The sequence below is a fragment of the Anticarsia gemmatalis genome, chromosome 1, assembly GCF_050436995.1.
Source record: "Anticarsia gemmatalis isolate Benzon Research Colony breed Stoneville strain chromosome 1, ilAntGemm2 primary, whole genome shotgun sequence".
In the NCBI taxonomy this organism is placed as follows: Eukaryota; Metazoa; Arthropoda; class Insecta; order Lepidoptera; family Erebidae; genus Anticarsia; species Anticarsia gemmatalis.
Genome location: NC_134745.1, coordinates 6,607,542 through 6,620,197, shown reverse-complemented (window position 1 = coordinate 6,620,197; position 12,656 = coordinate 6,607,542). Strand labels below are relative to the sequence as shown.

General features: G+C 33.4%; 1 protein-coding gene across 1 annotated transcript in view; it reads left to right on the top strand.

The window, feature by feature from the left end:
• LOC142972969 (lachesin-like) overlaps window positions 1–9,138 on the top strand; it is an 88,846-nt gene extending 79,708 nt beyond the window's left edge. The window contains exons 6-9 of the mRNA XM_076114479.1: window positions 6,661–6,789; window positions 7,140–7,259; window positions 7,646–7,816; window positions 8,112–9,138. Coding sequence (XP_075970594.1) covers window positions 6,661–6,789; window positions 7,140–7,259; window positions 7,646–7,816; window positions 8,112–8,365 — 674 coding nt within the window. The 3' untranslated portion in view covers window positions 8,366–9,138. The remainder of the gene's footprint in view (window positions 1–6,660; window positions 6,790–7,139; window positions 7,260–7,645; window positions 7,817–8,111) is intronic.
• Window positions 9,139–12,656: the final 3,518 nt, after the last annotated feature.

Genomic DNA, 12,656 nt, shown 5'->3' with positions numbered 1-12,656 from the left:
AATGGACGGACTCGCCAGCGCCACATTCTTTATTCAACACTTCCTGCAAAAACATTTCACCGGAATAATGTTAAGGGTTTTGTACCAGTCAACTTTAGATGCTACAAAGTTTTATAACATTTTCAGTCTTTTTTCCCGACTTCAAAAAATTTGAATTCCACTTTTTTCAATGGTTTCTTACATCAAAGATATATTGAAATTAATTATATACTTGTTATATTAAATGATGTAAGCGACGCGACAGTATCGTGAGTTCGGTGTCGCACTGCACCGACATGAATAATGCTATAAAAGTTAAACTTTAACATGAAACATACTGACATGCTTTTACTGCAAACTAATGTAAACATTTCGGAAAAAAATGAAACGTCAAATATTTCTTGAAGCATGTATGATATCCCATAAAATTCGTGTAAATAACGACATGAAACCGTTTTAATGTTTACATACAGTATTTTTCTTTTTGTACTGAACTCGTATTGCATATTTTCATATTTGAACTTTTGGACTTTTATAAAAGGATTTCGCTTTTGATTTTTGGGAACACGTGTTTTTCATCTAATGCGTATTTTTTGACTAACGTAGTGAAGTAGAAAAACGTACCGATTTTTGTTCTGATAGTTAAGAGGTTAATCTTTTTCCGATTTCCACCAAGAGCTGTAACTGTTGTGTTCAAACTATTGACATGCCTTGTCTTAACAAACAGACAATAAAACAGAAACGGACTGCCAGAAACAAATGACAACAAACATTGGTGTTATGAATTACTTTAACTTAAACATTACCTGATCGCTCATGGATGGGACAATGTGTTAGAATAAATTAATATCAAGTAAAATTCAAGAAAGCACAATAATCTAAATTTATCTCTGTCCAAATATCAGCACAATAACAATCTAAGCTTTGATCGCGAACAATTTAACTAAATAATTAACCGAAGATCAAATTTAAGACTTGATTACATCTAAAAGGGAGTTGGGGAATCTCTTCGGTGTAGGTGTTATTATTCCGTTTATTATTACGATGCTTAGGGTGAACGCCGAAAAGGTATTGTTTCACAAATTACCGGTGTAGAAGGCAATAGGACTCCCCTCAAACAACGAAATAACCGGGCGATAAAATCAACATTCGGCCACGCTACCTGCAAATAGTGATTGAATGCTCGTTCCTTGTTGTACACTATGCGGGATGTTTTAAAAGATTTAGCATTTTTCGGGTGGTGGACCCCGATAGGGAAAAAAACCCAAAATCACTTTTGCGTTGCGTTTTTATAGGAACTGTTTGATGTAGAGATTTAGCAACCTCTATAGGAAGAGATCCGTCAAAATAATATGTAGTTTTGCATGTTTTTCTATACATAAAAATCTATGATTGAAGTAGATAAGCAAAAGAAGTACTGTTAACTTAACTGTAAACATAATTTTAATGGGTTGTATTAATAAGTAAAAGGTTTATGCCATTGTTATATATCCCATTACCCATATTTTAATGAAAACTACGTGGAGATTACCTAAATATTTTATGTGAAGGCATAGCTAAATAATTATGCTAAAAACAAATCGATAGTTCACTAGAGTTTTAGTATGCACCTGCTACATACATATTTGATCAATTATAAAACACGAACTAAATGTTACAAAATAAACTCGTGTGATGAAATCGTTGTGGTCAAATATATCGGATCGAAAACAAATACATGAGAGCTGATTGTGGTTTTAACAATTTACCAAATAAATAGTACAATATTTTTATTAATCTCACGCAGTTGTTAACACTAACAGCGGTCTTGATATGACAGTAGGGATATTTGATTGGCTAAATTGATAACTGTGATGAGGTGATGGATGATAAAAATAAACAATTTATTTCAAATTTTATGAAGCCAATGTTTAAGTTGTTTTTTTTTTCATCTTTCGATACGTGTTTGGTCTTTCTTGAGTAGCGTTCTACACGCTACTCAAGTCTTCGATAGTCAATAATTCCACCGCGTTACAAATCCAGTCGCGAAATAAATTTCGGCGGCGCGACTTGTGTACGAACCTAAATGTCTACAATGTTTCAGTGTAATTATCTGCACAGTCAATTATTAGTCTAAAATATTTATACCTAGGTAAACTGAACTATAATAAGATAATTCTTAGTTTCGTTTTTATTTCGTATCTTATGCAAGTGATCCTGTTAACTGTTGATCGACCTTGTGCTCATGTTAAAAGCGGATCGAATCTGAGATTCGAACCAAAAACTTTTCGACTTCATGACATAGACGCCTTAGCTATTACCTCGCTTTCTTTATTTAAAGTAAAAAAATATAGCGTTTTGGTCACTGATTACCCCTAACTAAAAGACTTTATTTACCTAGCCGCGGTCTAGACTTTCCACTCACTCAAGTGATTTCAGTTTCTGTTGTTCTTTCTCTGGTTTAGGTAGTTTGTGTTTCGAAATTAAATACTGAAATAGAATGAGTAGAAATCCTTTTTAAACGGTTTTTCAGATTATAAATTATTATTAGGGTAAGTACGCAAAACGAATATATACGTATTAGATTTAATAGTTTTAAAGACAATTCTTGAGATGGAACCTTTCATTTAGTTTCGAAACTGAACGCAAGCTCAAATAGTTAAATTATTGATAGAGCAAATATTCCAGCATGACACGGTATAAGGTATAGATTTAGGTGTTTATGTAAGTGACTAGTAAGAAGTCAGGCTAGAGTAAATATATATTATAATATACATTGATTATTTTGTAAAACTCAAAGATACATAATAATAAACTAGAATTTGAAATTGTGTATGTTGTACAGTGATTGGTGATTGTATGTATCTTTCGTTGTGAATGGTGTACGTAACAATACTAGTATATAGTGGTTAATTAGCCCGTTAATCCCAAAAATATTTTCGGTAATGGCTGCAAAAATATTTCATTTGTCTTAGTACATTTGAATGGCGCAAGGACGCCATTGTTTTTCTGAATATGTATAATACGAAAGTCTGTGTGACCGCATTTGTGGCACCACAATGAGCCGCGCGGCGACTATTCTCGGGATGAGTTTCGCGTCCAGTATTGTTTAAAGTTTGTCGTAATTAGTAGAGTTCTGCCGTTGAATACACTTCTAGGTCTCATTATTACGAATGCTGAATAACGTTTGAATAATTTATTGAAACCCCTGCATCGTACTTGAATTTTGAAATGTGTTGTGTTTTGCTGTAACCGACGGTTAGTTTGTGTTTATCTTACGCTTTGTAAAACACGTGCAGTACTTATTATAAATTTTCATTAAACTTTCTGTGCGAAATAAAATTGAAATAAGATAAAAAACAAATAGAGTTTCATCTATCCCAGTATTTCTTTTACAGGTATAGTAATATAATAATAGTATACTATTAAAAAATCTGCTTAATTACTGCATCTGTGCAAAGTTCTTCGTGTATTTTCTTCGTTTTGTACCTGAGAAATAATTCCTACTGTACATTAAGGAAACTAATATAAAATATACTCAGTCACAAAGATTAGAGACCCTCTGTAATAATAAACTCAAACAATTACATACAAAATAAAAGCGAGTGCGTCAACAAACAGCCAGCCATTATACTTCATGTAGTTGAACGGTGCAGTATATTTCCTACAATGGTTTCCGAGGACACAAAGCTACACGATTAATGTAATTAAATTTTACTGCACATTTAAAGAATTTCAAACGTAACAAGTATAAATTCAGTGCACGATAACGTTGGCAGTTATTTTCGCTTAAATGTCGCTTAAGCGGCTTCTTTAAAAATATTTACTGTTTATAGTCCGCTGTCGCTTGATAGTAGACGTTCTTAATAGAGCAGAGGAATAGTTCAACTTGGGAATAATATTATGAACTTGTTTGGAAACTAAAAATACTGGAATTGTATTATTTTTTATAAATATTATGCTCTGCTCCTATTGCATAGAACTGACATTGTAAATGATGAAACGTACACTCCTAATTCTGTAACAAGGCTTATCTTCAATAAATTACGCACTGTCCATTTGAAATATCAATTTTCCCTAATTATAATTATAAATCAGATCAATAATAAATAACTAAATCGAAATAACCAGTAGCGCGATTCCCTACAGTCACGCGCGTCGTATCAAGAATCGAGAGTTTAACATTTAAAATGTACTGCAAAAATATTTCTTATAACATCCCTTTTACAGGGTGATCAGATTTTCATAGGGGAGAAGTGCCATGAAAGGGACACGTATTGAAAGGGACATTTCAAGTCACAGCTAAAATAAAAACCGATTCAGATCAACATTATTGTTGTTGTATGGCAGCACCAACGGACATTCGATCGCACCTAACTTCATGCTTCTGTCACTTCAAAGGTGGCCACCACGTGTGAGTGTTCGTATTACGGTAGAAAAGTATTTTTTTAGCTATTTTTGTAAAACGTTTTTTCAAGTGAAGTGAATTGATTATTTATTATTTTTCATAAGATTAGTATCTCCTTGTCGTACACGAATATTAAAACAAAAGGTAAGTACACTTTTATTTACAATTGTAGATTTTGTGGTTATGTTTTCATTTTGACTATGATATTTATGAAAGGGACACAACAAATCGTTATGAACGGGACGTCCCTTTCATGACTGCTTATATCACTGTGATCAATTATTATTTATCATTGCAGATAAAATGTCACCAAAAAAGAGAACCCGGGTGTTGATGCCAAATAGATTGAAGAGGCAGTGAATGATATGCACCAAATGGGCAAACGAAACCTGTGGCATTAAAGGCATTTTCAATTTGTCACTAAAAATATTTTTCAGATAATACCTAACCAAACTTAAAGAAGACAGTTAATTAGTATTTAAGATGTTTATGAAACTATGTAATGTACCTAGGTATTGATCTCTATTTCAATTACATGTTATATAATAACTTGTTATGTTCTAATAATAGCAATAGTAAGACTACACATAACAATTCCTTTACTTTAAAATCTGATCGTAAACTTTCTTAAAATTATCTATTGTAATGGTGGTTCCTCTATTATGTTTGTTTTTTACTTGATTTGACCTGATTATTTTAGATATTTTGTACTGTCCCTTTCATAAATGATCATGTCCCTTTCAAAACAGGCCATTTATGAAAGGGACAAAACACACATTTTTGAAAAATGCAAAAATAAATGACTCAACAGCTAGAATTAATAATAACTGTATTTTATTTCAATAGTTAATTAATGAAGGCTTCCCATTCAACTCCAACCTAATAAAAATAATATTTTATATACTTATTAGAGGCTCCACAACATAAATGTCCCTTTCATGGCACCTCTCCCCTATAACATTTCTAGTAGTAGAGAATTGCGCTACAGAATACGTGTCAACATGTTCGAATACATTAAACCTTTATTTACGAACTAGATTAATTTAACATAGTAGTTTAATACAAAATTAACCTGTTAACCTCCTTTGTTCATATTTCATACAAAATATCAAACTTTAGCTAATATACCATCATTTATGTCCAAAATATATAAACTTATATAAATATAGTTACTATAATGGAATACTAATGACCTCTCCCCGAGGACTTTGTTGGCTTTGTTTCGTTATTACAATATATTGTATAGCAATTTGGACGATAGGTGAATTGGCTCCTAAAATAATAATGAATGATTAATTTTATCGTTTGAGCCCGTTTGACATGGACTTAATACACATGTCATCATTGTGCTTTATTATTTACTAAATAGTTTATTATTTTGTACATTAGTTTCCGATGATCCGCTGACGCTAATTCCTATGTTGTTATTGGTTTATTCGGAATTAAATTTACGTACTAAACCTACTAGTGAATATTATAAATAAAGGCAAATATTGCTTATGGTTCTTTTTTATATTTTTTAGGTGCATTATTTATTATTGAGTCGAGTTAAAAGGTTCTTACTCTAATAGAAGTTTAGTGAAACCTTAGAGGAATATCACAGAAAATACATTTTTAGATATACCTTATTTAGTTTCAAACGTAATTAGTAAAGTCGCAGGCATTTTTATTCATTTCCATAACTGATCGTGCCACCGTTACCTTTCATAACAAAATTTTATCTTAAGCAAAATAAAATGTGAAAAAAATATAAGTTACAAAAAATGTACAAGCTCGCTGAGTTTCTTCCGGCGGATCTGTTCAAACGAGGTCGCAATTCCGATTCAATCGTAGTTTAAAAATGTATGACGCATTTTTAGAGCAATTTATTTTGTATCTACGATGTATATACTTTAATAAGGACTAAACGTTACTGACATCGAACGGTAGGTACGTAAGTCAAGTTAAAAATTTTTGTTTTCGTCTATGTGTTTGTGAAAATTTGGAGATTTTATGAGTTCTATCAAAACCCTAATCAGCGTAAATTACTGTAGACTCGCCTTGTAACTGTTTTACCCATCGTTGAGTTGATAAAATGCATAGATTTGCTTATGCGTTTATAAAGTTTTCAGTCTTAAGTGTATTATTGCAGCCTTCATATAGTGGACGATATTCATGAGCACATCCAAGCAGTTCTATATCGAACAAACGACTCTCAACTCTCAGCCTAAAGTGGATCCGTGTCCTTTCTCCACGAGTGCCTTTATCACGGTCTTTTGTATAAAACCGATATAATTCGATATGTTTGTTCGCAGTTCAAACATACCAGGGTGAAGTGTTGAAGCTGACGAAAATCTCCCGCTCCGAGATGGGCACATACTTATGTATTGCGGGCAATGGCGTCCCGCCCACAGTCAGTAAACGTATCCACATCAGTGTACATTGTAAGTCGATATTTATGATGTTTCACATTTTCTCTGCCAAAAAGCAATTAAGCCTAATGAAGCCTTAAAAAATAAGAAGAAATATCCATTACGCAGAATCGTGTGGTAATTCAAACAGGTCACGAAGGTAATTAAATTAATTTAATATTTTTGAGAAAATAAAAGGCATGGATGATACAAGATATACCTAATTAATTGATACGTCTTGAAAGAAGTCCTACGCAATATAAAGACAATCTCGTATTATATACCTACTTGATTAAAGTTCTTTTTACGGTTTTGTTCTAAGATTAGAACTGACAATGAACGCGTGATCAAACATAAAAGGTTTCCATTTTTCTTTTATACAGTTCACCCGGTGATTCAGGTGCCTAATCAGTTGGTAGGCGCTCCGCTGGGCACTGACGTCACGATCGAGTGCTACGTCGAGTCTTCACCCAAGTCTATCAACTACTGGGTTAAAGATCCAGGTAAGTTCAATAAAAGAACCGAATTTATTTTCCAACCACTAGAAATACAATCCAAAAGATATGAATTCCGAACAATCTTTTTTCAGAAGCTTTACGTAAATTATTCTCGCGCAATAAGCATAAAATTTCCAATGATCCTCCATATCCCGGATTGAATTTAAATACACTTTAAAAGTTCAACATTCGAATTTTAATACCGTTTGATTAGCTCGGCTGGCAGGTACAGCATCCGCGATAAAAGCGAAACAAATTATAAGGCAGCCATAAAACTCCTAGGTGTCTGCACGAACTTTTTACATTTTTCATAAAACTTCCGCCGAGGAAAGATGAAATTCTAATATTGAATTTGAAAACAAGTGTGTTTTAAGTAATAAATTGTTCTGCAGGTGAGCTGATCATACCTTCGGAGCACCACGTGATGTCAGTCAGGCAGAAGTCCATGTTCGAGGCGGAGATGACGATGACCATTAAGAATATTCGCAGGGAGGACTTGGGCAGTTACATCTGCGTCGCCAAGAATTCCTTAGGGGACGTCGAGAGCAAGATAAGATTATACGGTACAGTACTTAGCTTTCTATTCAAGGAAAATTCATTGAATTTTCCGTAATTATCTTAATCAAATAAAATGTGATTCAATTTCCTCGCGGAGTAAAGAATTTAAATATTTATCATCCTTTGTTCGTCCAAATATACATAAATGCTGGCGGTAACAGAACGTATGCAATATTTAATCTACATACATGTCAATCAACGAAAACTTTTTAATAAAGGCCAAATAAAATTTTGGAATATTGGATTTCCGGTGAGTACACCGTTGATCGCTTTTATATAAATATTTCAATCGTGTCACAGAGATACCGGGCAACGATAGGCACGCATACCAGTACCCGGACGTGCGGATAACCTCGGACGACGAGTACGGCAGCAACGCTTACGAGGACGAGGACGAGGAGATCGATAGTGTGAAGAGTAACAGAGTGCCGGACCGCGCCAACAAATGGTACTCCAACGACGGTAAAGCGATACTGACCACCACCGGCGGTGCCTCCACCTCCATGCTCACAACCACCACAATCTTCCTGTGTCTAATCAAAAGTCTGCTATAATTACTGTAACCGCTACAATCAATGTATTTTTGTTGTCGTTAGCCCGTCGATGTTGATGATAATTCAAGAAAATTGTCAACAATCACAGCCTGTAATTACGTTTGATTGGAATATTTTCTGTAGGAATTTATTTATTTTTAGAGCCAGCGAACTTTGTTCACTAGTTTATTATTCCATCAGCGTGTAACGTGATAATAACTAGTCTTATAAAGTTGTATATAGTTTGTAATAGGCGAATATCTGAACTGTTTGTAAGAATATAAATATTAGTAATTCATCTCTGATACTTACTGTTAATACATTTAATACGAGATATTGTATAATTTAAGCAAATGTTTATAAATGAATGTGCCATGTATATTGCTATAATCTTGAATAGAGACATTTATATTAAAGTTTTTATTGGGCATGGTAAATTTAATTGTAAATAAATCGAAATGGTAAGCGATAGAGGACATATTTACTTGACGACTTGTTTGAGACATATAAAACAGTTAATAGTTGCCGAGTATTTACAACTTAAAAGTTACAGTTTCCAGTGCTTACTCTCCAGTTGCAACTTTAGCGAATACGATCGTACTTTTACTCCTAATAGATTTAGTATCTGCAGTCTTTGAATAGTGCCCCAAGTGTGCGGTTCCGCCGCGACATTTAGACAACGCTTTATATAAAATTAATAAACATTTCTAAAGTTGCAGCTGGAGCAATTTCCGCGTGTATCTAAATAATGTAGTCAAATAAATAATGTAACTTCTTCCAAACAATGTACGTTAATATCCTGATCGTTACAAAAAATAATAAAATCAAAGACATGTCGCATTGCCTCTTAATTTGATCCGAAACCTTCGTATCTCGGGGACTTTAATACCTAATTGAATATTTCACGGCGCTCTATGCTAATGTTGCGAGGGTGATAAATGGTAATGATATTCTTCGTTATTCGCGCTAAAATTCATACGTTTTACAAAATAGAACCATTTAACAATACTAATTGTATTCCAAGTTTCTTTGTATCTCTAGTTTTGAGTACAGTTTTGTGGGAGCAATTAGCAAATTCCAAGCAGTGAGAACTCGCAAACTTTTGTCGTTATTTTCTCTTTAGCAATTTTGTCAAACATTTAAATCTTATTTTATATTGCTAGTTTTATATGGATAGTGGTCAGTACTGCGATTCTGTATCAATATCAACTTTTGGCGACCGGTTAGCTATCGATAAATTTTATATCAACAATCGGTTCCGCGCCTCTAGTGGGCGTCGCAGGAACTATTTTGGCAGTACATTTTAAATGTCAAACTATCGATACTCGACAGTACCGACTGTAGAAAATCGTGCTACTGGTCAAGTGGTCAATGATGTTAGGTCAATCCAATTAGTCTATTATAAGTATTGACAAATCACCGATTTTAGTATACTTGCAGCCATTTTAGCATATTAAAACAATTTCCTGCGAGTGTCAACAATCGCTCACTTAGCCTCAGCATAATATTGGTGCGATATTCTTGGTATTTGTTTCTTCTTCAATCGATAAGTCTAGCCTCAGATGACGACATAAAGTAAGTATTAATTTTTTTACAGAGATGATTGTATTCAAGTTGATGTTATCTTCAAAGTGTATTAAAATTTGCCACACTTCGGAGGGTTAAAGGTAAGTCTTAAAGTTTTTTACAGGTACGTACATATTATATTTTGCTATTCAGCCTCTAAACCATTTATTTAAATAAACGTGTATTGTGAATAGGAATTCAGATTTATTTTAAGGCTAACAATGTAGGTAATATGATTATTATTTTGAAACAGATTGGTATTTGTATTACCTAATTAATAAATGTTAGCAGTACATGAAAATTGATGGAGCTGTGTTCGAAAACTGATCATTTTGATAACAGTTTGCACAATATATTCATTTTAGAATTAGTTGTTCTGAGAATTTTCCGTTTTGGTTTGTAAGTGAATTATTCATGTGGCTCCAATTAACTTGCTCATATATTGAAAAAAGTGTATAAATCATCTTAATAATATTTTCATTTATTCTGCCGTCCATATTTTTTTGTGTTTTGAAGACCGTAAGCAACTAAAGTAATTTCACTTTCATTTTAAGTAGAGCTCCAGAGAGGAGTCTCAAGATAATAATATGTTGATGTTGATAATAATCGGAAGGCTGTTCATTAAAAACCATTTAATTATTTTCTATATTGTTACAAATTTTATAGGATGCAAACGCTTCTAAATTCCGTGAACGAATAGAAATATACCATGAGCCAATCAACAAATTATTGGGTCACGCGAATATATTTTATTTAAGTAACCTGTACCCACTATACTTGTAACACGAGCTAACCCACTGCGCTATTCACTTCGTCTCCATGGAAAAGCTTTGGATAATCACGTCATAAACAGGCCATAACCAGCCTACAGTTACTAATGAGTTTCACCCAAGGGAGAGACCCATCTACTGCATACATAGAACCAGTGGGCCTGCGGTTATTTGTTGCGTTTTGAGTTCGTAACGTGTACGGTTTTTATGAAAGTATCCTTACGGGAATGTGCTAGCGGTGTGCTATATCAAAGTTTGGTAATTAGAGGGTATTTTTTAGCGAACTATACAGAAGAGACGATGTGTTTTCTACTGCTGTCGACTATCCATTACCAGCTAGCTATATACAAACTTTGCTTGAAAACATGATCAGCGCCCCTAGTGGATGCCAGAAAAACTAATATCTAGGAACATTTTAAATGTCAAACTCGCGGTAATTGATGATTCCAATTGTAGAAAATCGCGCTACGGTTCATATGGAAGCCGTGTAACGAAGATAATATTTCTCTGCAAAGATTACTTATGTTTATTTTACCGACAGAAAAATACAAAGCAGTCTGAATCTATGTACCGCTCAACATACCTTTACGAAAAGTGACATATCCGGTTTCCGCCTAGCTCCGGTCTCAGCCCTATTTCTGCCAGACAATTTGCGTAAAACTAAATATTCAAGTTGCATGCATGCACAATGCACATGACATATTTATTTTTATCCAGTAAGCAATTTAATAATGATTGCGCGTATCGAATAGTTTTTAGAATTTGTTACTACATACTAATAACTGATAAAATATCGCTACACTTAGAAACCGGTTTATTTATCTACCAACCGTTTGTGTTATTACACTTCGCATTAATGTTGCAGTCTTTGATCTGAGAGCCCATCACATCCTAGTTAAAATCATTCAAGTTATTTGATAACTGATTTCCCCGTTGCAAAAATATATCACAAAACAAGAAGGGAAGGGTTACAAAATGGCCAAAAATGCTTAGAGAAACGTGACGGAGGGCGTTGTTAACTGTGTTTATACACTTAGTTGCCGTATCACACCTATGGGAGTGATGGAAGGGCTGCATAATGATGTGTCAACTTTAAACCATAATAATTACGCCAAATGTGGACTAACTTTTACACTTACACATACTTTTAAGCAATTTTCTTAATAGGATTCCGGGGACTGTGGTAGGTTTAGTGATTTTGTCAACGTTGAGGCTTTTTAGTACATGTATAAAGCAGGTCTTTTTTGTTCAATTGTAGTCTGTCTGCGCACCGATTGATTTAAAACCTATGGAATGTGTATGTCTGTTATACTGCTGGGTAAAGCGTGCAATGGAATTATGTTAACATACACATATCTAGAAAAATAGACGGTTCTATAAATACACAACTAGGTTATTATAAAATAAATCAGACATCAAGCATTACTTATAATTATTAGTTTCATTAATGTGGTAAAAAGTAGTGGTTTAGAGTGATCTAATCACAATATGATTACTCCAGGTTCTTCTAACTCTTTAGATTTGAGTAATAAGAAAACAAGAAACTGTTAAGGAAAATAGATCTTATAATTTGCATCTGAAGCATTCTGATAACAAACAGGCGAAGTAGTTGTGAACATGGCCGCCGGCGTCTACGTCGTATGCATATAATACTATAACTTTGTTATTTTGCACTCCTTTAAATAAAATAGTAAGTAATAAATTAGTGCAAAATGTGTATTGGCAAGTTTGACTTTGGATTAAAAAGTTCAGACACTTCTGAACTTGTTAAGTCTTAGATGTTATGATGATATTTGTAAATGTTTTTTTTTTACTTTCTAATATACTTTTGGAAACAATTTAGTCCTGGCAGTCAATTTGTTAATAAATATCGATTTATTATGAAAATATTATCATCGACATAAATAAATAACATGATTTTGATTACTAACTTACGATTCTGTATTTCGGTTGAGAAAGTAACAAGCGTTATTCTA